This window comes from Vigna angularis, chromosome 2, assembly GCF_016808095.1.
Source record: "Vigna angularis cultivar LongXiaoDou No.4 chromosome 2, ASM1680809v1, whole genome shotgun sequence".
In the NCBI taxonomy this organism is placed as follows: domain Eukaryota; kingdom Viridiplantae; phylum Streptophyta; class Magnoliopsida; order Fabales; family Fabaceae; genus Vigna; species Vigna angularis.
Genome location: NC_068971.1, coordinates 51903319 through 51930256, shown reverse-complemented (window position 1 = coordinate 51930256; position 26938 = coordinate 51903319). Strand labels below are relative to the sequence as shown.

Here is a 26938-nt window from a genome sequence, read left to right as displayed (position 1 = left end):
TAAAGAGTTTGAGTATTCTTTCTACCACCTATAATTACAAAACAAAACAAATTGGTTTAAGAAACATAATTCTTTTAAAAAAACATAAATGACTTCCTCATAAATAAATAATTTCATGAATTGAAATTACAAAATGTCCACACATTTATTCTAAAAATAAGTGTGTATTATTAAACTTAGAAAAAAAAGTAGATTTGATAAGAGCACATTTAAATTTTATTTAGAATGCTAAAATAACCTTTTAAGTTTCATTCAACAATGAGTCAATTTTTTTTCATCTTTCAAGTACGTCGAACGTAACATAGTTTGTCAATTGAATCGAATGTACTAACTAATTAACAGTAGAAATATTTCGGAACAGCCACTTGATCACTTTAAAGATAAAGAACTACTGAGAATGTTCTAGAAGAAAAAGACGAATATACATATATATATATATATATATATATATATATATATATATATATATATATATATATGTATATATATATTTTAATTTTTTAAAGACAACATTTAATGGAGGAGAAAGAAAACAACATATTTTTGTCTTTATTTTGTTCTCTTTAGTCTTACTTTACCAAGGAGAACATAGATGTATGACATATTTTAATTTTATAATGCAGCATAAACAGATCGTAGATCATTCGATTCCTTTAATGAAACGTTGTGGAAGTATTAGTTTAAGGTTGATGATAAAAATTGGGAAGGTTGAAATACATTAAGTCCCTAAAAAAATGGAATAGATGAATGAAATTAAAGAGACCATGTTTGGACGTGAAAAGAAAGTGATTAATTTATTGGATCTTGGTTGTTGGGTCAACGCTAAAAGAGAAGAAAAGGAGAAGAAGAAGCAGAAGGTAAAAGAAGGTGGATATTGCCCATTGAGCAAAGCCAAACACTGTCCTACTAACTAAGACTGTAACAGTATAGAGCATCGTAGCATAATAGCATGAGGATGACCAAAAGTTGCACTCAGAAATTGACCAATATATGGAACCCGTGGTTCAACAATCGCTTTCAGGGAAGGGATCTTACCCGGACACCCTCGTTGCCATCGCTGTCGTTGAGCGACATGCAAGTGCAAAAACGTCATTTCACGTTTCCTCCTTCTCATCATGGCCATGGGCCTGGCCCAAAGAAAAAAAAGGCGTTTTCCCCTCACCCAACGGACACGGCCTCCCCCACTGACCTCCTCTGCGCACAAGTGCGCACGTTAGCTGTCTCTTCTGAGCTTCTTGATTTGTGGCAAAATTGAATTTCATTTGGTTTTAGCATGCATTTATGAGAGAGGTTAGCTTAAGGGGTGGCTGTGAATGGGGATGGTGGCATGTACTAGTGACTGAGCAGTGCCTTAAATGGATGTGTGTGAGCAGTGGTTCAGCTCTTTATAGCCTGCCACAACCCCAACAGCAACAACTGTACCTCACTCACTCCTTTTCTATCTATATCAACTCATCACACACACTGTACTCTACACTACACTCTCTTTAAACTAAAACTATAACCAAACAATCGTAACAGACTCAGCCTTTAAGCATCTTCACTTTCCGATCGCCTTCTCCGCGTTTCGATCTCTGTCAGAATCTAAATCGTTAGCGAAGCGTGCTGCGATTGCGATTGCGAGTGTGAGTGAGTTTTACTTCTTTCTCTCTCTTTCCCGATCATGTGTTGTTGTTGTGGTTGTGAGTTTTTGGGGTGTTGATTGGTTTGATTGAGGGAGAAGATGAATCCTCTGTGCTGCATTGCGCCGGTTTCGATCGATCGGGACAGGGCGAACCCTGTGGTGGCGAAATCGCCGAGTCAGTGTCAGCTAGGGCTCGATGCGGCTGTCAGGACGGTGAACTATGCGTCCAAATCGAGCTTCTCCACGCTGGATTCCTCCGTAGGTTCGGATTCCGTCAAGGCATCCGCTGCTGCGGATCTCGAGGAGGAGGAGGAGCCGCGCGATTCGAAGGCTTTCGGAGGCGGGAATGGAGGCGGCGTCGCCGGGAGTGTCGCTGGGATCCTGTACAAGTGGGTGAATTACGGGAAGGGGTGGAGATCGAGGTGGTTCGTGCTGGAAGATGGCGTGCTTTCTTATTACAAGATTCACGGACCGGACAAGATCTTGATGAGTCCGGCGAGGGATAGGAGCGTGAGGGTAATCGGAGAAGAGTCATCGAAGTACGTGAAGAAGGCGAATTGGAATCTGAATCGAGCACCTTCTGGAGGGGCAGGGGGAGGGAACAGTAACAACGGGAAGCAATGCAAACCGTTCGGTGAGATACATTTGAAGGTTTGTTCTTATGATATTATCAGATGCCGACAAAGTTTATATGTTTGTGTGTGTATTATGTTTTGATACACTTACAATAAGCGTAGCTAAGCTGCATCATTAATGCACTCTTTTTCTCTTTTTTTTTTTGTTCCCAATCTCTTCTTGCAATAAAATATTGAAGTGCCTTTTTTAACTTTATGATTTTCCTGCTGTTTTGTGTATCTGTATCATGCAATTTTTTTATTGTTTGTGTTGTTTGAAATTGTATTTTAACGAGCCCCTTTGTTTGGACTTTATCAAGTTAGATCACTGCTTTAGTTCTGTATGTGTTCTAAGTTTTATGAGTTTGTGTATGCTGTTTGGTCAAATTTGCTCATAAATATGTGAGAGTCATCTGTAACTGACGCTTACACGTTTTTTTTTTTTGGCATTTCCATGTATACATGCATCTACTCTGAAATATTTTGAAAACATGTATTCTGGTGTATTTTATTTTTTGACCAAAATCGAGTAGTGTTGAATTCGTAATATTGATCCATGAATCCTTACTTTTTCGGCACTTCGCTGACATTGTGTTAAATTGAGTAATTGACTACTGGTTAATGTGCCTGGGTCGTGCAATTACAATGTCTTTAACTAGCTGCTACTGAATTGATATCTGTAGAAGTAGTATTACGATGTTTTGATTATATCTTGCACTTTGATCATGGACAAAAACGACTCTTTGATGCATAGTTTTTGATGTCTAATTACTTATATAAGCTTTCCTTGCTTGTCTTTTTGTGCGAATGCTAAAGTCTGAATATAAATGTCTTGTTCACAGGTTTCTTCAGTTCGTTCCAGCAAGTCTGACGAAAAGCGGCTTTCCATATTTTCTGGGACAAAAACTCTCCACTTGCGGTGTGTATCCCGAGAAGACAGAGCCATGTGGATTGAGGCATTGCAGTCAGCAAAAGATCTTTTTCCCAGAACTCTAACAAGTAGTGATCTTGCAACTTCAGAAGATATTGTGGTTTCCACAGAGAAGCTGCGATCACGATTGTCACAGGAAGGCATAAGTGAAGCAATCATTAATGACTGCGAGTCTATTATGCTTTCCGAAGTATCTTATATCCAAAGCAAGTTGAAGTATCTTCAGCAGAAACATGTTATGCTGCTGGACACCTTAAAACAACTGGAGGTATCTGTCTATGCTTTTGAATCACATCCTCTAGCTAATAAGCTGCAGTTTTATTATAAGTGGTTATGAATACTAAAATGATTGCACGGCATTCACAATGAAGCAGTTTTAAGTTTTTCTAGCTCAGGCTTAAGATTTTAAATATGATTGTCGGAATTAATAACCTAACGATGGAAGCATTGGGTGTTTACATTTACATGGCTTACCTTTCTTTAGGTAATTAAAAGTGTGCACAGTGATTTTAAGAGGAGTATTGACATTTTTATTCATATAAAGCATTTTGCAGGATTAGGATATATTCTTTGAACCCCCCTTAGTAATTCGGTGTAATGTTTTGTCAATGATGTAGTCACACCTCACCTGGATTACTCAATTTTTTCTTGCCCCTTGGTCTGCCACTGTTTTCCGCTTACCATGAGAAAAAGTAGTGTTACTTTTTATAGTAATGCGAACTGGAAGACTTGTTTTCTCAAGCAATTTGTCTCTTCAACTTGCACACTGCTGGTGTTCCTTGGAATTGGTCATGGAATTTATTTAATTCATGTTGCGTCTGTTTTCTGTTAGTGCCATATTAAATTGTGAAATTCTTACTAGTTGAGTTTGATTTTTCTATAAAAATAATTCATGCAGACAGAGAAAATAGAGTTGGAAACTACTGTAGTTGATGAAACAAAGGAACGGGAATCATACTGTGGACAAGGAAATAGAAGGTTTAGTGGTGAGTATTAATATCCACTGTCAAGTATTCTGCCTTGAACTACCATTCAAATTTGTACTTAGAAATCAATATGAATTCCATTTATGATTAGTCTTTTTGTTCTGATATTATATTTCAATTCATATCCGGATATTTAAACAATTACGCTATTCTGACATTTGAAAAACTATCGATGGTCTAAAACATTAACATTATTTGTGGTAGTTGAATTCCATATGAATGAAGCATTAGGATGTTAATAAAGTATCCGTATCTTGTTTAACAAACTGATTATTTTGGTTATGAAGTTTCCGTGTTAGTTGCAGTCCACTTACTCCTTGTCTCTTTCATGTCTCAGATTTTTATTCTGTGATGTCGGAGGGTAGTGCTACTGACTCAGTGGCTGATAATGAAAGTCAAGATGGAGCAGATGTTGAAACAGATGATGATGATAGAACATATTTTGACACAAATGAGTTTTTGTACTCTGATGCCCTAAGAAGTGCATCCTATCGAAGTAGGGAAGGTATGACCAATGGAAGTATATATGATAGAGATTATATTTGTTATGATGGTGTGCATGGGTTTGAGGAGATCAAAGATGTAAGGTATCCATATGTCAAAAGAAGAGATAACTTACCAGAGCCAAAAGAAAAAGAGAAGCCTGTTGGCTTGTGGTCAATTATTAAAGACAATATTGGGAAGGATCTTTCAGGAGTTTGTCTCCCTGTTTATTTTAATGAACCACTATCGTCATTGCAAAAGTGTTTTGAAGACCTAGAGTATTCATACCTGGTTGATAGAGCATTGGAATGGGGAAAGCAGGTCAGGTCCTCAGCTGTGCTTACTTTTGTCACAAAGCAGTTTTAAACGCATGATCTCCTAGGTTCATTTTATCAAGGTAGATAATATGCTTGGTTAAATTTAAGAAAATTGCTGCTTATAAAGATTTCAACATTTCAGTAGCTTGATAGTCTGCGCTTGATCAAGGCTGAACAATTCCCTTTTGTCCTGCATTCTTTTACTGCCCATAAAACTCGAGTTTTTAGAAGATGAATAAATGTTGGTCAATATAGATTCAAAATTGTTGATCAAGGTAGTCCGCACTTGATCAAGGTTAGATGGTATGCTTGGTTAAATTTAAGAAAATTGCTGGTTATGAAGACTTCAATATTTTCAGTAGCTTTGATAGTCTGTGCTTGATCAATAGTGAACGATGCTTCTTTGTTCTGTATCTTTTTCATTACCCCTAAGGCATTGAGTTTTTTGTTTCTTAAGATAAGTAAATGTTTTTTGATATAGATTCAAAATTGTTCTTAGTGCAATCCAGCCAAAACATTAGGGTTAATTGGTTTGGTTTAGGATTTCTTGGGTAAATTAAGGATGTAAATTTGTTAATTTTGGGTTATTGTGGATAGGTAATGGCAGGAGTGGTCTGAGGTTTAGTTACTTGGCCATGGCCAGTGCCTTCCAAATTATGATATTTGGCTTGACGGGGTTTATGAACATAAAATTTAACTGAATTAATGATATTATTAGCTGTTTTGAATGTTACTATAAAGGTTTTTTTTTTTCACTAGTGCTATTGCTATAGGCTTGAAAGAAGCCAAGTATAGTTTTTATTGCATTGTGTTGGGTAATAAATTATTATCCCTGGAGAGTGCATTGATTGAAACTGCTACTGAGCCTAAAAGAAATTCATTTTTAAAAAAGAAAAAACAATTTCTGCAATTTGATACATATGGCTTGAATGAGGATCTTATAGCTAACTTGAAATTGAAACCATGCTCTATGCTGATATTTGAGGCTTGTGTAGATAGTTACTCTTCTTAGGTTTTGATACTGCTAAATATCACACAAGTTCTGTATTAGCAATATGTGCTTTGCCTCCGTTAGTTTAATGTGAAACGTAGTATCATTCAACTATCCAAGGTAACTGACTATCGTGGAACAAAGTTGGGAAATGAACAGAATCTTCAGCTTCAGAACTAAATGCATATTATATATATTTCTAGTTTATTGGATTTGCATTATTTGAAAATTTATGTTTTGCATTGTGCAGGGGAATGATCTGATGAGAATTCTAAATATTGCAGCTTTTGCTGTATCCAGCTATGCATCAACTGAAGGTCGACAATGTAAACCTTTTAATCCTTTACTTGGGGAGACTTACGAAGCGGACTATCCAGATAAAGGACTTAGGTTTTTTTCTGAAAAGGTAACTGGAATTTCTCTTTAACTTTTCAGTCAAGGTTTATAAGAACTGTCGAATTTCCCTTTTCTTTGATGTTGCCTTTTTGTCATTTAATCTGAAAACTTCATGATAGTCTTGTCCAATTGTGTCTAAGGTTTAGTTGTGCTTTTGGCCAATTGCACATCTGTGATACTTCAGAGACCCTCTTGGAGCAATTGAAATTTTGGGGACTTAAATTGCACAATTATGATAGCTCAGCAACCAAAAGTACATTTAAGTCTCTTCTCTATCTTGTTTCTGCTAATTTTCATCTAATGGTTGCTGCTCCAGGTTAGTCATCATCCAATGATTGTTGCTTGTCATTGTGAGGGAAGGGGTTGGAAGTTTTGGGCAGATTCTAATTTGAAAGGAAAATTCTGGGGGCGTTCAATCCAGTTAGATCCTGTGGGTGTCCTGACTCTACAATTTGAGGATGGTGAAACATTTCAGTGGAGCAAGGTCACCACTTCCATATACAATATCATATTAGGTAAAATTTATTGTGACCACTACGGTACCATGCACATCAGGGGCAGTGGCAACTATTCTTGCAAACTGAAATTCAAGGAGCAATCTATTATAGACCGAAATCCACATCAGGTAGGATTATGAATGCTCTGACTTTGGGACTGCGGGAATTATTTGTTTACATTTGATAGATAAATTATAAACTTTATTCTTTTCAAATATATTATGTTTAACTTTTCTTTTTATTTGAAAAACACATTTTTCTTTATCCCTTTTACCTCACTTTATTGTTCAAACAAATAAACCATCAAAATTCTGTTTCTACTTTGTAATTAAGTAGAAAAAGTATAAAACTACAATGTCTGTTATCATCCTAAAGTACGATTTCAAATTATTCTGTGTTTTTTAAACTTGACAATTCAGATGAGTAGTTTAGATGTACCGATCTGCGTTTTGTGTTCTGAGTTGTATAATTTTTAGTCGTATATATATTACAGGTCCATGGATTTGTTCAAGACAACAGAACCGGAGAGAAGGTAGCAATGTTAATTGGGAAGTGGGATGAAGCAATGTACTATGTACTAGGGGATCCAACCACTAAGCCAAAAGGTTATGATCCGATGACAGAAGCTGCGATATTGTGGGAAAGGGACAGCTCTGTATCCAAGACAAGATACAACCTCTCTCCTTTTGCAATTTCCTTGAATGAAATATTACCTGGTTTATTAGAAAAGTTGCCCCCAACTGACTCAAGGTTGAGACCAGATCAAAGACATTTAGAAAATGGAGAATATGAGTTGGCAAATGCAGAGAAACTGAGACTTGAACAGTTGCAGAGACAGGTAAATCACCCACAAAATCTTGACTTTTGATCCATGGAATCTAGAGTATATTGGCTACACTAGTTTTATCCTAGTTTCATTCCTGATCAGTCTGGCCCATTTTCTGTCCCTACATAGCAGCCTTGCAGTAATTATTGTCTCCCCCTCAAAAATAATATGTAGTAGCAATTTGTTAGAATTATTGTAGACCAAGATTTTGTTTATTGAAAATTGTTGTAACTAGTGGTTGATTGATAATTCAGGCAAGAAAGATGCAAGAAAGAGGATGGCAGCCGAGATGGTTTAAGAAGGATGAGGATGGTTGCTACCGATATATTGGTGGGTATTGGGAAACAAGAGAAAAAACTAATTGGGATGGAATCCCTGATATATTTGGACAGAGTTGTGATTTACCTTCATGTTCCACGGAAGAGACTGTTTCCTACTGAATACATTGTCCTTAAAAATCTCTTCTTTTGTTAAATGTGAATTTGCTTGTAGGTTGTAAGTTATATAAACATCCTCTGAAAAAGTGTTAATTCTTTTTCTGCCTTCTCATCAACTAGTTTATGTTAATATGCTTACTTGGAACTCACCGAGTTTTCACAGTAACAAATCTTTTTCATCATCGTCCACTCCTTCAGACAATTTCATTCCACCAGGGATTCCATTACAAAATTGCTATCTATATTTTCATTAAAATCTCTGTACTCATAATATATATCTTTTGCATCATTATTTAATCCAATGTTAGTTTTCAAATTATTAAATAATTTCGTACACTTAACTTTTTAATGGGTAATAACTTTATAGAACTTATGATGATTATAATAAGAATAACGTCCGAAGTGTTTTTAAATAAAGTTATTGATTTTACAATTCTCGCATTCAAATTCACGTTCCTAATTGTTAATTACTTTAAAATTGGTTAGTGAAGAAGGCAATAATGGTATAATGTTTATTGATAATATAAAACATTTACGCTTTCAATGTATTGGTTATTTAAAGAATCAGTATTGATATCTTCTAGGAATGATTATTAATTGTTCTAAAGTTAAAAAAGGAATATCTTTATAGTTAGTTTAGCTTTTTAGTACTTATATTAAAAAAAAATCTAAAGTAAGAACAAAAGACATTAGTTTTAAAGTTCAAACAAACAGAAAATCAGATTTTATGGTGATTATAATACTATGTGGAAGTCTTTATGACAGGTTGATCATTCTAAAATCTAATAGAATTACTCCCGTTTTTTTTTTCTATTGATAAATAACATTAATGAATTGAGAAAAATGAAAATTCTAATAAAAAATTAAGCAGCAACCATAGTCTACTGTTATTAGTTTTTCAAAGAGGAAAAAAATCGAATGAAATGGGTCTGATGCAAACAGTTAGTGTGCGATGTTATCAAATTTCAAAATTCGATTAGAATATCATTTGAAATCATTGAATTTTAAATTTCGATTAAAAACATCATTGGATTTTGAAATCCAATTAAGAAAATCATTGAATTTTAATTTTGATTAAAAAAATCACCAAATTTTAAAATCTAGTTAAGTTTCAAATTTTAAAAATTTTGGTAACCTTTTAAAGGTGTATGGAGAAATCCAAAGAAAACGAGAGAGTGTTACTCCCTCCACCACCCCATCTTCTCCCTCCACCTCCCCAATTTTTTCTAAATTCCAATCTTACCCTTTTTACTTTTACTTTTATCTATTTTACTTTTTATTTTTTAAAACTCTAATTCCCTTTCACTTTCACTCTTTCTCTCATAGGCAAGCCCTCACCCCACTTTCACTTTCTCTCTTTTTTTTCAATTTTCACATCCATTAACACTATTCTCCATTTTCGTCTTTTCTTCATTTTTTATTCTCGAAAGCTTAGTTACGTTATATTATATATGGTTTGATAACTTTTGTCATATTTTTAAAAAAGTAATGGAAAAAAGTTGATAGTTTGAACAACAAATTTCATGTGGTAGTTTATCAACATATGTGAATGTGAGGATTTCTCAATGTGGTGTAGATTCAATAAACTAGTTCTAATATTCAAAGTCACATGATGTAATATATGGTGGTGATATAGAGAAGGTGAAGGAAACTCATGACACTGTTGACGAAGAAGATTGTAGGGATTAATTAGATTATGTGTTAACAGATGTGAAAATTGAAAAGAAAAAGAGAAAGTGAAAGTGGGGTGGAGGTTTGGCTCTAATAGAAAGAGTGAAAGTGAAAAAGTAAAAAGTAAAAAAGGTAAGATTGAAATTTAAAAAAAATTTGAAAGGTGAAGGAAGAAAATGGAGTGGTGGAGGAAGTAACACTTAAAATGAGAAAGCTGAGAAGAGAGTAAATGACAAGGCCCAACAAAAACATAGAGAAAATGAGAAGGGTCAACAAAAATGTAAAACATATGGGACCCAATCATATAAAATGTTGTATAATTAGATTTTATACCATTAAATTTTGTATGATTAAATTTATTACAATTAAATTTTGTATAATTATATGCACATTCTCGATGCTAACAAAGTTAATCAATTTAATTAAACACTAGTTCTGTATCTCATCCAAAAATAAATAATACAAACATAGCATAACAGCGATTAAATTGTAAAACGTAAAAAAGAATATCTTCTAGGAGAAAACATTTTTTCATAAGTTTCTAACTCTCTGTCCTGAAAAAGAAATCAACTTTTTTCTACCCAAAATGTGTTTTTTTCTTTTTGTAATAATGTTTTTTAAAAAAAATTGTTGGTTTGTGTATATTTTTTTGTCTCTCTTTGTATTATTATTGTTTCACTTTCTTGACCTATGTATTTTTCTTTCTATAATTTTATAATATTTTTTTGTTGTAGTGTAATTGAAAAACAAATATCTATATTTTGGTAACTTTTCTTAGGCTACTTTACCTACATATTAAAAAATATAGTAAATTAGTTGGTATTATATATATATATATATATATATATATATATATATATATATATATATATATATGTCATTATGTTCATTAGCAAAAAAAATTAATTTTTTTTAAGTAAGTGGTTAATGTTTTTTTTTATTTGTTATAGTAAGATGATAAGGAAGATTCTGCTTACTTGTGAGGGAGTAGCTCTAGAAATATAACAGTTTTATATCATATATCTTGGGCGTATGTTTGTGTCAGCAAGAAAGGCACGATTGAGGTCTTCCACATCCGAGTTCAGCGGCCATGATTCATTCTAACTCTCTTCAAAATCAGGTTCTTTTTCGTTTCAAATTTCAATCCATGGTGGCGTATTTTACTCTAACTATATTACCTATTGTTCATTCATCGGTAGATTGTTACAAGGCTGAAACTGGGAAGTGAGGAGTTTCTGCAGAAGGTACTCAACAACAGAAGATGGACATTGCCAACTCCTGAAACCAAAATTCACCAACTAGTACACACACAAGGCCCTAATTTTCTGTTGAACACCCACCCACCTTTCGGTGATGCCAACCCTCTGAGTAAAGAAAGGAACTATTTTTATGTCGTTCGGGATGATTTGTTGCACCCACTTGTTAATGGCAACAAAGCAAGAAAACTTGATGGATTACTTCCTGTCCTTCAACGTTATTCTGTCACTGATGTGGTACAATACTAGCAAAATACAATCTTTCACCTACTCTTTGTTACATTAATGTTTTCACAAATCACAAATGACTTTATTGGATTCTTTACATCGGGATTATTAAATTTTGTTTCTTGCAGTCTTTATAACATTAATGTACTAAATTTATAAATTTCTTTTTATCACACAATTTTCTCAATGTTGGGATTTTCTGAGATCAAATAACATTTAACGGGGACGTTTTCTAGGTTACATGTGGAGGTTGTCAGAGTGCTCACACAGCTGCTGTTGGTAGGTGCTTTCTTGGTTATGGTTATAATACTGCTGAGGTTTTAGTGGTAATACTATTCTCTCTAAACCATGATTTAATTATTTTGAAGCGGTTCTGTGTGCTGAGAGAGGAATTGTGTCACATCTGCTTCTACGAGGAGAGCAGCCTGAAATTTTGACTGGCTATAACTTGATATCTTCTATGTATGGGAATGTTACATATGTTCCAAGAACTATTTATGCGAATAGGGAAGAGATGCTAAAGAGCTATGCTGAGTCAGTGGCTGGTAACAATGGTTCTGTCCTATGGCTTGGTGATATCATTGAACCTTCTTCGGCAACTGAATTGTCTACTTCTCCAAATTTCATGCAAATGGATGTGAGTAGAAGTGAGGGGAACCATCGACGAAATATTTTAGTCGTCAAAGAAGGTGCTGGTGATTCTGTTGCTCTACTAGGTAATGAGAAGATGGAGTTTCAAAAACAACCAATGAATATCTACAGGAACATTCTCTTTTAACTAGGTAAAAATTCAGATAGAATTGCGCTTGAGCAATTGTCGGTCTTTGTTAGATGGTGCTTACCTATATATGTTTTCCGAGATAAAAAACCATTTCTCTTTATTAGGAAAGATAATTTCTGGTTGCAGATGCACATATCTTCTTGATTGCTCAGAAAGAAGTGAGGTTTGGGTCCTAGTATATCACAGAGAAACAATCATCTTATTTGCACCAATTCTAAAATTATTATTGAATCAGTTTAAAAGTACAGTAAATTCATATGCACCTTGCAACTAATAATGTGAAACCAGTCTTCTACCTGACATTTATGTCCATGTGATTTAGTTGTTCATTGTTATCTATGCATTGCTATACTTTTGTGATATTTTTCATCTTGGTGTTGCTTTTCGTGTTCAAATTACTGTCCTTTTTTTGGTAAAAAGAAAATATGTTTTGTTGGTGTTTGTGTTTAATTAACTTTTACGGTTGGTTGTTCAATAACTTATGAAAATAGTTTTCCCTGTTGTAGGTGTTATTCGCTTAGTGGAATACTTGTCACATAATCATTTACTTGGAAAAGAAAGGCCCATGAAATTTGTTGTAGATGCTGGTACTGGCACAACGGCTATTGGTTTAGGACTTGCAGCTCATTGTTTACGGTTCGCTTCAGCTTGAAGCATGCCATTTTAATTGAAAATATTTTTTAATACTTTTCCTACAACAGCATTAAATCATGGTAAAAGTAATTTTTTCTTCCTTGCAGGCTCCCATGGGAGGTATATGCTGTCATGCTGGCTGACAAAATTGAAGGATACAGAAAACAGGAGGTGCATTTGATTTCTGAATTTAAGAAGCATTTTAACATTGAGTTTATTGACGAAATTGTAAATAGAAAAGATGCTGGGATTGTGAATTGGGTGGAACGTGGTCGTCCAAGAAAGTAAGATGCTATTATACACTTCTATTTTTTTTTAGCTATGATGATGTTAAGGACTTCAGTGTGTTGTAAAATAATAATAAATTGTTGGCGCACAGAATAGTGGTAATTAGATTTATAAACACTGAAATTATCACTTTGCTTAATTTTATAAACCCAGTTATATGCCTATAATATATTGAAAATTAATTATTAGAGTGGATAGTGCCTTCAATTAATTATTATTGATTGTTGATTATTAAATCATCATTATCAGGATATATTGGATTTCCTAAGTAATCATGTGTGCTTAGTGATTTGTTGCTTGTTTCAGTTGATTTTTTGTGTGAATGAAATGTCCACCCAAAAATGAGCGAATTTTTTAAAGTTGATTGCTGAATTATGCTCTCCTTTCATTAATTTTTTTCATGTTTCACTTCACTTGTTGCATACAATAATTGATATGATGAAAAAATAGGTAAAACAAACAAAATTATAAAGAGAAGATAGGTGTCCTTTCCTCTTTTTTCTCCCAACTTTCAAGCTAAAGGACCTCTTTGACTCTTGGTCTGGTCTGCAAACTAGTTCAATTTCAACTTGTTCCTTAAATGTTGCCATCTGCATTAAAGGAGTGCTGAATTCATTTTGTTCATGCATATACCTGAAGTTCTGAAGCACTTGCTTTAATATAGATGGATGCTTATGAGTCAGACTTTTGTTATGTATAAAAATTTAATATAGGATGGCAAATGTAAACGGGACATGCAATTATTGTGTGTACTCAATAGTCTTTCATATTTTCTTCACCTCACAAAAGTTAGTGGACAACTTCAGTAACATAGTGGAAATCAAATAAACATAAAGTGTCATATTCAGCACCCTGCCATATAAAAGACAAACTCCTAGTGTTAGCTGCTACAGCTGTAGTTAATAAACATTTCCTGTTCTGCAGCCACTTAACAGAAGACTTTTCTTTTACTCACTCTCAATCACACATTTGAATTTCTAGGTTTGGTAATGTTTTGGAGGGAGAAGTGGAAAGGTGTCAACAAATTGCCCAACAAACTGGAATTTTGGTGGATCCTGTGTATACATTAGCTGCTTGGGAAACAGCAATGCTTCTCTCCAGTAACGATGCTGAAGAACCAGAAGTGGCGTTGCTTCACACTGGAGGCACGTTGGGTATGTTTGGACTGGCACAGAGGTACAAAAATTATTTTGGCATGCTGAAAAAAGGGGTGTTCTAATTTAGATGACAGGTTGAGATGCTTTATTTTAGCACAGAGCTACTCTATTTCATTTTCAGAAAAAATGTATTAAAAAAGTGTGGTTAATTTTAATTCTAATTCAATCTTAGATAAAGTAAAATTATAATATATTAGTGGATATAACTTATACTCTGGATATTTTTGCTTATATGTTCATCAGCACTGATTATGGAACTAGTTCTACACTTAAATTCTTCGTAATTTTAAGTGTATAGTATGTCCATCTATTTATATAGTTTTTTTTAGAATATTTAATGGTCAACACACATATTTTAGTTATATTTAATAATTATAATTTCTGAAATCATAATAACTTTTGGACATAGAAAACCTACTTCTGTATTAGAGTTTGCAAATGTAAGTGTGAATGATTTTTTTTTTTTTTTTTTATAGTTTTAGTTTGTAAAAATAACTCGGTTTTCTTTTGTTTTAAATTGAGCTTGAAGACAAAAATTAAGACAAAACTCAGTTTGCAGTTGGACCGAATTGAAAATCAACGGTTTCCAATTAAAAGCCAAACATGGCCTTCATTATCTGGTAACGTTGATTTTGGGCATGCGACAGTTTCCTTTTCTGATCCGGAAACTAACGGTTACAATACCATTAACTGGAAGAACAACACAATAAAATGGAAAGTTATTTTCCTGATGCTGACCAAGATCTAGCGATAACTCAGAAAATAAGAAAGCTTTACATCTCAGACTCTGTTGCAGTTATCAAAATTAAATTATGCTCCATGTTGCGCAGCCTTAACATATTCCTATATTCACCTTTTTTAGTAACAAAATATCAAGCAAAAACCAGTATTTATGACCTGACTGAGCTTGGAATTTCAAAGGAACTCGTCGGATAGCTGAACAGTTGGATTAAATAAGAATTAATATAAAAATATTATGTTAAACATAAGTAAGATTATCATTAGTTGGGTTGTAATTAAATTAATAATAACTTGAAACTTATCCCAAGATCAAAGTGTCTTTTGTAAATAATTTTTTACTAAACTAAGTAATTTTTCACTAAACCAAATGGTAATTGTACCGTATGGGCCAAATGACCATACGTAAATATTTCACACAAGCTAAACCGGACGACTCTGAAGAACAAGAAATAGCTAAGCAGCAAGGGAATGTGACGGAACCAACCACCAAGACTGAACGGCAATAATCAGGGATTAAGGTAAACGGTAGTCAGAGTATTAGTATGAGATTGGGTCGAGATTAAGGTTTTACTAATCTGAAACTCATCAAAAACTATAAATATAGATTAAATGTAAGAGGTATGTGATCGCATTTATTGTGTATTTAATATAATTACTCTGAATTTTCGCATGACAGTTTACTGATTTAAGCATCAGATAACCTTTAATAGTTATCCGTCCAAACGGTGAAATGAAAACGAAGACTTTAACCGAATAGTTACAAGACAGGAGTGAAAATGAAACTTGACTGAGTAGCTACCCGATAACCCTGAAAAAAGATTATGTAAATGATTCGATATCGTATCCAAACATGTAAATAAAGAAAAAAAAAACATGTTCTTAGAGTTACAAAACAGAATGAAAAATAAGAGGTGCGTGTCCTTTTTTCTGTAATTACAAAGAAAATTAAGCTTGATTGAGTAGTTAAAGGGTTTGTTTTGTTCATGATTGAACTGCACAAAGAGCAGAGAAACAGAAAAAATAATAATAAGAAATTCCCACCTTGTATTGAAAGAAAAAAAAAAAGGGTAAAATCTAAGGTTTTGGCCACACGTACGTGAAGATTGCGAAACGATTTCCCACAGTGACCCGACAGACATCGTAGTATGACATCTTGGTCCGTGGTCCCGCGCCACGCGACCACTCCCCAAGGTTTCAAAATCGTGATTTTATTACATTATAATATGCATGATGTTTTTTTTTTGCGCTTGGATTGACGAGAGAAAAAGGATTAAACTGAAATGATTATTCGATAAAGTGTTTGATTTGTTTTTATCATTCCTTCTTAGGGACTCAAAGATGTTCACAAATTTCGATGTGGTCTGATTGGAAATAATATAATAGAGTTTAAAATGTTAATGGTTGATGAAATTGAAATGATGGAAGATATAATAGGCATAAGTTAGTGGAGAGAGTGCAGCAAACATTGCTGGTAACAAGGATGGTTTCTTCTGGTGGTGGCCAAAATCCCACTTCTTTTTGTCTCTAATTAACTCTTCCTTCTTACTTTTTCTTTTCATCCCATGCACTGCTTTCTCTCTTTCACATCATTGTCACACTGTCAAAATTAATCAAGGCCCAAAATCAATGTTCATATAATCATATATACATGGATAAGTAAGATAAAAACATTAAAATTATTTATCTTCCAAAATTGCAGAAGAAACAAAATCAGAACGTGAATATGGTTTCTTATAACGTAGTACTTACTCCCTTCTTAAGAACGGTGGTGACGAAGGAGAAGCAGGGAAACATCGCTTTCACCTACTTTAAGTGCCACATTCCTTTCGTCTATACACCCATATTTTTTTTAATAGATAATGATAGGATGATATATTTTTATATTAAGATTATAATGATAAAATAATTATAAATGGATAAAATTTTGTATTTAAAAGAAAAATAATAAAAAATAGAAAAATGGTATCATCACACATTTTTATATTCATTTGACAGATAAAATAATCCTAAAATATAAACTTTTATACTTTTTTAAAAAAATATTATAGTATCAAAAGAATGTAAAAAATTTATGTCAAAATATCATTTTTTTAAATAAAAAAAATTATATTAAATGGATGTAAAATATGTGTTAAAGTATATTTTTTTATAATATTTTTCTTAAGAGTAACTATACTGTATATATATTTACATTTATTTAACACGTATTACAATAATAAAAGATACGGTAACACACTTTTATATTTTTAAAAAGAAAAAAGTAAAAGTAATAGTATGGTAGAAAATTTGTGTGTTTAAAAAGATTATTTTTTTCATAAATGTAAGAATTATTTAACATTTATAATATTCACACACCACTTTTATATTTTACACTGTTGGTTAACAACATTAGTGTATTAAAAAAGAAAGACGAAAAAGATACCTTTTGTAACTAAAATTGAAGAAAAGGAAGGAATAATGGTTGCATAGTCTGCATCACTTTTTGTAAGAAAAAAAGAGGAAGAAGTATATATATATATATATATATATATATATATATATATATATATATATATATATATATATATATATATATATATATATATATATATATATATATATATATATATGAAAAGGAGAATGGAAGACGTGGAAGATGGAGGCAGTGTCATGCAAAGAATCAAATGGTGAGAATAAAATAGGTTTGAGAGGTTCAACACTTGAGAAATCTCACCTTTCAGAGCAGATTGGAATCCTAACTCAATGAAACAGACAATTATTATTAAACTGATTGTAGTGTCTTCGACCACACCCACTGCTAATGGCAACTCAAAATCCCTTTTCTTTATTATTAATACCAACCACTGTTTACAGAACAACCATCCACACTTGTCTCCACGTAACGAGACACATTCTTTTTTTAACTATCTTTTCCACATTTCAATTAAATTACTTTTCGTGGATTCATCTTTTTTACTCACTGAGGAGGTTGATATTAAGATTAAATATATTTTTTTAGTTTTAAATTTAATGTAAAATTTTAATTCGTTTATATTTTTTATAATGATTATTTATAATAATTGTTTAGTAGATTGTATTTGGATTAAATATATTTTTAGTTTTAAAATTTTAAATAAAATTATAATTAGTTTATTTTTAAATTTTGATACAAATTGGTTTTTAATTTTTTTTAAAAAATAGATAATTTAATTATGTTAATTTTTTTTTACGTTTCAAACAAGTTGACAATTGTTTGATATTATTTTGGATGTGATGTCAAGTCTTTAGGTCTAAATGTTTGTTCTTCAAATGTTTTCTCACACGTTCAAATCTTGTTTGATTTGTGTATTTGAACTACTCAGATGGTAACTATAGAAAATATTATGATGCCAACTTCATGTCAACTTAGAAAAAAAAAAACAATTAATACATGCGTGACATGCAATTAATGCATACATGGTATATTTTTTTATCTTAAACTTCAATTTATATATTTTGTAATAAACTTTTGATTAAGATTGGTTTAATTATATGGTCCAAACATGACTAATCATGTTTTAACACTAAATAAATCTGTTTTATAGTTAATATATGTTGTTCATATTTGGAGAGTACGTTTTGGTTATTGATTGTTTGATTTTGTAGTTAACCATCCATGTTGATGGTCGCCATCCAATCTAGGTGACTATCTAGGTTGATAACAGTCCGTTTTTTAATTGACTGTTTGTAATTGTTGCCAACTTTGTGATTGACCGGATGATCATATAATTCAGAGATGATTTAACTCATATTAATTTGAAAAATAATTTAACAAGTAAAAAAGTTAACGTAGTTAGATTACAAATAATTATATGGTTTAAACCCTTTAGTTGTCCCTATTTATGTGGGTTTTTCCCAGTTTGATCCCCGACTTATTAGAATCCCTAATTGAGTCTTTAAAAGTGCTAATTTGAGACAATTGAGCCTCTGCCGTTAAATTTAGTTAACAGTGTTAAGTTTTTGTACAGGTGAGAGGTTGATGTGTAATTTTTTGAAACGTGGCATGCTGATGTCAGAGTAATGTGCTTGTGAACCTCTTTGATTGTTTTTTTCAATTTTTCATATAGTCACTAGAGATCATCACGCTCCATCACCCCCTTCGTAGTGCCAGCGATGCTCGTCCCCCCACCACCAACGCAAACCCTCACGCCACCGTAAGAAGCCATCGCGAGTTTCGTCAGAGCCACCGTGAAATCTCGAAACTTGTAGCGCAAAAGCTCCAAAATCACAGCGTCACCATGAGCATCACCACGAAACGAAGCTCCTCGCTTCATCTCCTTTATCGCGAAACACTTCCTCACAACCTGCAAAACCTGAAACATAGAAAGCCCCAAATCTCTTCGCACCAGAAATCCTAAATTGCGACTTCGCTCATCTTCCAAAACGAATCCCAAATTTAATCCCAATACTTTAAATCCCAAATTCCTCTCAGATTTTTAATCCCAAATGGAATCCCAAATTCAGTTTTATTGAACCCTAAATCCCTTTTCAGAAATCCATATTTTTTCTCAACTTGAAAAAGAGCCTAGTCATGTTTTCTTGGTGCCAACCACAACTTCGAGCACGAGTGGCTTGTAATTAGCAGATTTGTAGTTTTTGGCATTGTGATATAAGCGAGAGTTACTGTGAGCAGCACTCGTGGTTGTTTGGAGAAGATGAAGAATTGGACACGAAGAGACCATTAAGATTAGAATTGTTTTTTTTTCAAGTTGAGAACAAATATGTTTTTGGCCTCTCTAAAAACTTTAGTTTCAGTCCTACGATTTTTTTTTTTCGAAATTCATATTATTATAATTTTACAAGTTGCCAAATTTCACGTTTCAACTCTCACCATGCCACGTGTTCAAAAATTGACACATCATCCTCTCATTTGTGCAAAAACTTAATCCGTTAACTAAATTTAACGGCAGGGGCTCAATTGACTCAAATTAGCACTTTTAAGGACTCAATTAGGGATTCTAATAAGTCGGGAATCAAACTGGGAAAAACTCACATAAATAGGAACAACTAAAGAGTTTAAACCTAATTATATTTATTAATTTTTAAATTTAAAATAAAAACACACCAAAAATTGAGATGAAAATAAATTTTAACTTTGATCAAATTAGATATTCCAAACATATTTAGTCATTGGTTTTATTAATTAAAAATGACGAGGAAAAAAATCTGAGATATCTTACGGGCTTGATTTTGGGCCTAGATGAAATGAAGGGACGAGAAAGGGGGAGAGGTGAAGATAGCTAAGAAAAAGAGTGTCACAAAATTCAGAGAGTGTAAGGAAGTGTTCACAGAAAAAGCATAATGAGCAGTAGAAAATACAAAAACATGAAATAGTACGGTCCTCAAGCAGGCATTGGAGCCATTTATTACTGTCCTCTTTTGGCATATCTTGTTTTATGCAGCAAAGCAACTTCAACACCATTCAATGGAGAATCAATAACCATAATTATTATTTATTTAATTAATCATCATGGTTTTAACATGTTAATGAAAAGCTGTCCCAAACAGATTATATATACTCTTTGCAAAACTCAAATGTAACATATCACTCTGGTCAAACTCTTCATTTATTGGATTCTCATTTGACTCTTTATATATAAATGTATCATAACACAATAACGTTGCAACAGACAGTATTTATATGAATCTTAAAAGGAATAAAATTAAAATGTGATATTTTGAAAATGTATATAAATATATTATAACATAAAAAAGGACATCAGTCAAAATATATTAAATAGAGGAAATTGAATAGTATTTTCTTAATTAGCTCATTGAATGTTTGTTTTGAATAGTCTAAATGGTAAGAATGAAGATTTTGCAAAGAGTGGTGATGGAGAAAAGAATAGAGTAATGGGAGGGAGAGAGGGGCAAAAAAGTAAAATCTATGCAAGCATAACATGGAATGGTGTGGGAGGGAAAGTACATTTTTAGCAACTTTGCCTTCGATAGGAAAGTAGAGAATGAGGAAAACAGTCCAGCGACCGAGCGACTGAGTGAGTGAGTGAGTGAGTTACTGAGTGACTCGCTCCTGTCTTCTCTCTGTCCTTCTTTCTTCCTTCCTTCCTTCTCCATTCTCTCTCTGGTTTTCTTTTCTTTTCTAACCCGTTTCAGAAGCCTCGCTCCGACACAACACAATAACAACAGAGAAAACCTCTGTGTCTGTCACAGAAACAAAGACATAACACAAGTGAAGAAGCAGAGGGAAAGGAGGAAAAGAGAGTGGTTCAGTTGAGTGTTGGTGTAATGGGAGAAACCGGAATCATTGTCCGGTTGGACCGGTTGGAAGGAAGCTTAGACCCAAGAGCCGAAGAGTTCAGACCAAGCATGAACAACCCCGTTATTCAATGCCAATGGTACCCTATTCCTCTCCCTCTACCCTTACCGTTACCTTTACCCTTCCCACACCCTCTTCCTCCTCCTCCGCCTCCTCACCTCTCCACCTCCTCCACCCGCTCCCTCCTCCTCACGCCGCTCCCCTTCACCTCCGACTCCGCCCTCCGCGCCGAACTCCAGGCCTTCGGCGACGTCAGAGCCCTCCAAACGGAAGCCCTCCGCCACGGAATCCTCATCGTCCACTTCTACGACCTCCGCCATGCAGAGTCCGCCTTCGCCGCCATCCGCTCCATGCACCACCACTTCCCTCAGGTCGCCCCCGCCTCGCCAGGCCTCCTCTCCGCTCGCCCCATCTCCGCACACTACGTGCTCCCCTCCTCCTCCTCCATCCCCGACGCCCACAACCAAGGCACCCTCGTGGTCTTCAACTTAGACCCTCACCTCTCCACCGACCACCTCCGTCGAGTCTTCCACCCTTTCGGTATCTCTCTGCAAACCCTTCTCTTGCATCTTTTATTATTATTATTATTATTATTATTATTATATTTGTTGCAAACTGAGGTGATAAAAAGAATAAATAATAATAATGGGATTGAGATGTCTCTGTCTTGGACTTTTTGTTTCTCCACTCTGGCTAGCTTTTTTTGATTTTGTTTTGGTGGGGATAGGTCCCATAAAGGAATTGAGAGATACGCCATGGAAAAAGAACCAAAGATTCGTGGAGTTCTTCGACACCAGAGACGCTGCCAAGGCCTTGAAACACATGAACGGCAAGCAAATCCACGGGAAACCCATCATCATCGAGTTCAGCAGACCCGGTGGTCACACTCGCAAATTCTTCCACCACTCTCCTTCCTCCAAAACCACTCCTCTCGATTTCAATGCCCCACCACCACCCTTCCCTCCTTCCCCGCCTCGTCGTTTTGCTGCTCCTCGCTTGCATGCCTCTCACCCTCAATTCTCTCGCAATAAATCATTGCCAAGTCCCGTCAAGGTCCAAGATTCTGTGGATGAGGCAATTGGGTCAATCACTTTGACCGGGGATGTTGGAAATGGGGTTCAAGACCAGCACCACTCACATGCTGGTGGCCCCCCTAGGAGGAATCTTACCAGAAAGCAGAATTGCGAGACCACGCTAGTCCTAGCAACCACAAAGCAGCAGCAGCAGCAACAACACCCACAGCAACTACCTAGAAGTAGGCACTGGAAGGGAAAGCAGGCAAAGAAACTCGAAGCTCGCTTTCTAATTAAAGAGGATGCCATTGTCGAATCTGGTCCCAAAGATACTCGAACCACTGTCATGATCAAAAACATTCCCAACAAGTACAGGTCCGTTTTTTTATATTTTATTTATACTCCGTTGCTTCATTTTCTTCTGTTTCTGTTCCTGTTATCTTACCTCCCAGTATCAGCTCAGACCATCAGAAATCACCAATAGAGAGAGAGTGAGTGAGAGAGAGGTGCTACGAGATGTACTACTAAGTATAATGATAGTATGAATGAGTATTGAATAAATTAAAGTTTAATGTGGTGTTTTTTATTGTTTATTATTTATTTGTTTTTGTTTCGATTTGAAATTCTTAAGCATTTTATATTGTGTGAAATTTTTGGACATGATGCAGTCAGAAGTTGCTATTGAACATGCTGGATAATCACTGCATACACTGCAACGAGCAGATAGCAGACGGCCATGAGCAGCCTCTATCCTCCTACGACTTCGTGTACCTCCCCATTGATTTCAAGTATGTTGTTCCATTTCCTTTGACCAGAACTGATTAATTAATTAAATCACCCTGCAAATTTATGTTGTTGTGTTTTGGAACAGCAACAAGTGCAACGTGGGATATGGGTTCGTGAACATGACATCCCCGGAGGCCACACTCAGGCTCTACAAGGCCTTCCATCTTCAACATTGGGAGGTTTTTAACTCAAGAAAAATATGTGAAGTCACCTATGCAAGAGTTCAGGTATGACACTAAAAAAATAAAATAAAAAATACCAGTGGCTGTAGTAAATGGTCATAATGAATGGTTTAATGGCAATGAAGGGTTTGGAGGCATTGAAGGAGCACTTTAAGAACTCAAAGTTCCCATGCGAGATGGAACATTACCTGCCAGTGGTGTTTACACCACCTCGAGATGGCAGGGAACTCACCGAGCCACTTCCCTTAGTGGGGAACAGCACCAACAAGCAGCATCAACCACCCGTTTCACTTCTGAACTGCGATGATAATGGCGGTGATGACGTGGAAAGCAGCAAAAGCGGCGACGTAGGCGACGATGATGATGATGACACGAATGCAGAGGTTGGTGGTGAAGGAAGCCTAGAAGAAGACTATGAAGGGTAGAATAGTAGTAGTGTTGTGATTGTGAATGAATCGATAAAAAAAACGTGTGATAGAATGAATTTAGCATCAGCTAGCTCAGGCAGAAGGTGGTTGAGCAACGAGCCACACCTGTGTTCTCTCTCTCTCTCTCTCTTTCTCGTCGTGTTCGTACCTACGAACCTCTTGCTGCTCACTGCTCACCTTTCCTCCAATTTCTTCATTTTTTTTTCTTTAATGCTCTTTTTTTTTCAGTCTAGTGATATTTCATTTTCTCTTTTGAATCGCCTGTGTAGCCCTGTAGGTTCTGCTGCTTAAGATGTAGTGTTTTACTTTGCTTTGGAATTTCGTTTTCAAGAATATCAATGAATCATTTATAGATAGAAAACTTGAACGATGGACAACATAGAAACCATAGCCGTTTGTTCTTCATAGTAACGACGTTTATGTCGGTTAACGAGTGCACTTCTTAAGGAACTGATACAAGAAACTCTACAACTGAAAAGATACAATTTTTTATGTTATCTTGTTTGATAGAAATAGAAAAGAACAAGGTTAAGAATGAGTCTGTAATTTCGAGTAGTTCTTGATCTAGTTTTTCAATTTGGTCTAATCCCAAATAAAGGTTAACTTTTTATATAGTACAGTGATAGCAAAGGGTAAAAGATTACTGTCAAAACGTTCACATAGCTGGGTCTTTTATTATGTATGCAGAGATTTAGTTTCTTCACTGTGGATGATGAAAAAGACATTGCTGACAAACCTGAAATTTATTTATTATTATTAGCCCTTATATAAATAAATAAGTTAATATTAATATAGTTTATGGGTTGGATTTTGTATAGTTGTTTTTTTTTGTTTGATGAGAGAGAAGAGCATTTAATGTTGTTCTGGTGCATTTGGTTGTGTAGCTTTCAGTTGAGCTGCTAAAGAAAGAGAAAGAAGGAGGCAGCAGCAGCAGCAGCACCCCTTCACATCTCTGTCAGATTTTTTTCACCTGTTCTTTTCCTCATTTGATTCTCTGGGGTTTTGACACTTGGACCACCTGATTCTCTCCACGTCATCTCCACTTTCCATCGCAAACCTCGTATCATCTCTCTTCTTTCTCACCTTTATCTTCCTCACATTAATTGCACATTATTTCTAACACATTATGTTAAAAAATCACTCTTTTTAATAAAACTCCAACATTACAAAACTTTCCTTAAAACACATATTTCTTTTAACTTATATAATTTATATCATAATTATATTTCATAAATTAATTTATTTTAATGTACTATTATTTTAGAACATCAATTTTTTATTTCTTTAATTGCATTATCTTTTATTTTTATTTCAAATTTATTTCAAATTTAATTTTCATTTTAAAATTAATTTTATGTCAAATATTTTTAAAAATTAGTATAATAAAAATTCAAATATTTAACAATTATCTCAACTGTATATTTAAAATTTAATTTTGGAAACAGTTTTAAATTAAAATAATCACACGTTTGATCTATAATCAGATTCTTTTCCATATACTACCATTTTGTTCTAAAATAATTATATACATACTAAATAAATTGATATTTTATCTTTTCAAATAAATTATGTCAATGTGATTATGCTTATAACCGATACAATTATTCAGTTAATATAAAATAACAAACTTATTTTGATAAAAGGGCATATTTATTGTTACTTTCTAATCTATGATAATTGTACTACAAAGTATAATACTATTTATATCATACATTCTTTTCTCTTATAACATTTTTTTGATGTTTTAAATTTGATTTTCTTAACGAACAAATCAATATGTAACGTGATTACAACAATTATTTATAATATAAATATCAAACAATATCTCATTAGTTAAAGTTGATTTATTGACAAAAATATATATATATATATATATATATTACATCAATAAATACATGTCCCATTGTTAATTATAATGGTATTATCACGGTTAAATAAATATTTAAAATAATAATACCAAATTGAAAGACTATATAATGCTGCATATAATTATTATGTGATAGAGGTTAAATGAGTCATTTATTAATCAATTATATAATGTGGCACTTTGTAACATAGTTTTAAAAACTTAGAAGTGCAAAAAAAAATTATAAGTATATGGAAATTTGAGATGATCAACTATATATATATTAAAATTAAAAATTATATATTTTCACTTATATACTTGTTTATATGTGTACATGAATTTTGAAAGCCAAAATCTCTCTAAAAAAACATCACTGATAACATTTACGTGACTATTCTCCTAAATAAGAACAGTTACATTACTTTTTTAAATAGAGTTAGGTTCTCATTATAATATATAAGTTTTAGACTCTCCATAAAAATAATAATAATAATAATAATAATAATAATAATAATAATAATAATAATGTGAAGAAAAAATTATTATTTTTTTATGATTAAATATGTATTTTATCTTTAAAATTTTATAATCAATATTATATCCTTGATATATTATGTTGTTCAAACTTAAAATAAGGGTATTTTTTTTTAAAGTTAATAATGTTAATTTTCTTAGATTTGTTAAAAGGTGTTTTTATATAGATAGTAAGTTAACATTTATTAGAATGATGTAAATAATCAAATAGAATTTCAAAATATATTTAATACGTCAAAAACATTTAACGCAATAAATTAATAAAATTTTATTTATTTATTTTTAAAATTTTAACCAAATCATATTATACCATATCACCTTTTAATCAATCATAAATTGAGGGAAGAACCATTTTCAAGACATAACTGTTGATGAACCATGTTAATTAATCATCTATCAAGTTAATTAGTCTATGTTAAATCTGCTTATAAATAAAAAAGTGTAATTACTTACAATTAAATCGACAAATAATAATTAAAAGTTGATTCTAGAATTTATAAATATAAGTGAGATAAAAATATAAGTTTTGAATGGCAGAAATTTTAATTATTTTAACGTTAGAGTACCTTTTTTGTTTTGTAAATGAGATCTTTCATCGACTTATGAAACATTAAACTATTGTTCTCGATCCTATACTCTAAACAAGTATCAAAGTTTAATAAAAAAACCAAACTCTTTTTAACCTAATTTTTTTAACCAGATCTTACATGAATTAAAAATGTTAGTTATTTATTTATTAATTATTAGTAGTTTTGTTTGATAGCAACGAGGAGAAGCATAAGTGTGGGGAAGGCATGCGTGGTTGATGTACTTTTCGATGCAATCAAGGTCACACGGTTGGCCACTTACACGTATCAATTCCTTAAACCAAATACTTTTCACATAAATCTCTGTTTCAGTTTATGCAATGTTCAAATTTTTTATTTATCATTATCTTTAATTCTGTGAGAAAAATTTAAAACCCAGATAATAATAATAATACGAAGCAGCAGCGTAT

General features: G+C 33.4%; 3 protein-coding genes across 5 annotated transcripts; all 3 read left to right on the top strand.

Moving 5' to 3' along the window:
- The first annotated feature begins 844 nt into the window (after positions 1-844).
- Positions 845-8214, top strand: LOC108329107 (oxysterol-binding protein-related protein 1D). 2 transcript variants are annotated; one of them, XM_017563136.2, is made up of 8 exons: positions 845-2275; positions 3081-3437; positions 4068-4155; positions 4493-4959; positions 6197-6352; positions 6659-6967; positions 7333-7677; positions 7920-8214. In XM_017563136.2, the coding sequence occupies exons 1-8, from the start codon at positions 1724-1726 to the stop codon at positions 8103-8105; spliced, it is 2460 nt and encodes an 819-aa protein (XP_017418625.1). In that variant the 5' UTR covers positions 845-1723; the 3' UTR covers positions 8106-8214. The 2 variants fall into 2 exon arrangements, with proteins under 2 accessions (XP_017418625.1, XP_052728991.1); XM_052873031.1 differs by having other exon boundaries at positions 2122-2258.
- A 2543-nt stretch (positions 8215-10757) lies between these two features.
- LOC108328055 (D-cysteine desulfhydrase 2, mitochondrial) lies at positions 10758-14269 on the top strand. 2 transcript variants are annotated; one of them, XM_052873030.1, is made up of 7 exons: positions 10758-10893; positions 10973-11266; positions 11494-11536; positions 11626-11973; positions 12545-12625; positions 12779-12842; positions 13941-14269. In XM_052873030.1, the coding sequence occupies exons 1-7, from the start codon at positions 10864-10866 to the stop codon at positions 14176-14178; spliced, it is 1098 nt and encodes a 365-aa protein (XP_052728990.1). In that variant the 5' UTR covers positions 10758-10863; the 3' UTR covers positions 14179-14269. The 2 variants fall into 2 exon arrangements, with proteins under 2 accessions (XP_052728990.1, XP_017417326.1); XM_017561837.2 differs by having other exon boundaries at positions 12545-12674; positions 12779-12955.
- A 6484-nt stretch (positions 14270-20753) lies between these two features.
- Positions 20754-23788, top strand: LOC108327668 (protein terminal ear1). Its single transcript, XM_052873029.1, has 5 exons — positions 20754-21692; positions 21880-22540; positions 22834-22953; positions 23037-23178; positions 23259-23788. The coding sequence occupies exons 1-5, from the start codon at positions 21122-21124 to the stop codon at positions 23556-23558; spliced, it is 1794 nt and encodes a 597-aa protein (XP_052728989.1). The 5' UTR covers positions 20754-21121; the 3' UTR covers positions 23559-23788.
- The last annotated feature ends 3150 nt before the right edge of the window (positions 23789-26938 follow it).

Coding starts and splice junctions, on each gene's coding strand:
- LOC108328055 (XM_017561837.2), top strand. CDS start 10,864: ATGATTCATTCTAACTCTCTTCAAAATCAG. Junction 11,974..12,544: donor TGATTCTGTTGCTCTACTAG/GTAATGAGAAGA, acceptor TCCCTGTTGTAG/GTGTTATTCGCTTAGTGGAA. Junction 12,675..12,778: donor CTTGCAGCTCATTGTTTACG/GTTCGCTTCAGC, acceptor TCTTCCTTGCAG/GCTCCCATGGGAGGTATATG.
- LOC108327668 (XM_052873029.1), top strand. CDS start 21,122: ATGGGAGAAACCGGAATCATTGTCCGGTTGGACCGGTTGGAAGGAAGC. Junction 22,954..23,036: donor TACCTCCCCATTGATTTCAA/GTATGTTGTTCC, acceptor GTTTTGGAACAG/CAACAAGTGCAACGTGGGAT. Junction 23,179..23,258: donor TCACCTATGCAAGAGTTCAG/GTATGACACTAA, acceptor ATGGCAATGAAG/GGTTTGGAGGCATTGAAGGA.
- LOC108329107 (XM_017563136.2), top strand. CDS start 1,724: ATGAATCCTCTGTGCTGCATTGCGCCGGTTTCGATCGATCGGGACAGG. Junction 4,960..6,196: donor CATTGGAATGGGGAAAGCAG/GTCAGGTCCTCA, acceptor TGCATTGTGCAG/GGGAATGATCTGATGAGAAT. Junction 7,678..7,919: donor TTGAACAGTTGCAGAGACAG/GTAAATCACCCA, acceptor TTGATAATTCAG/GCAAGAAAGATGCAAGAAAG.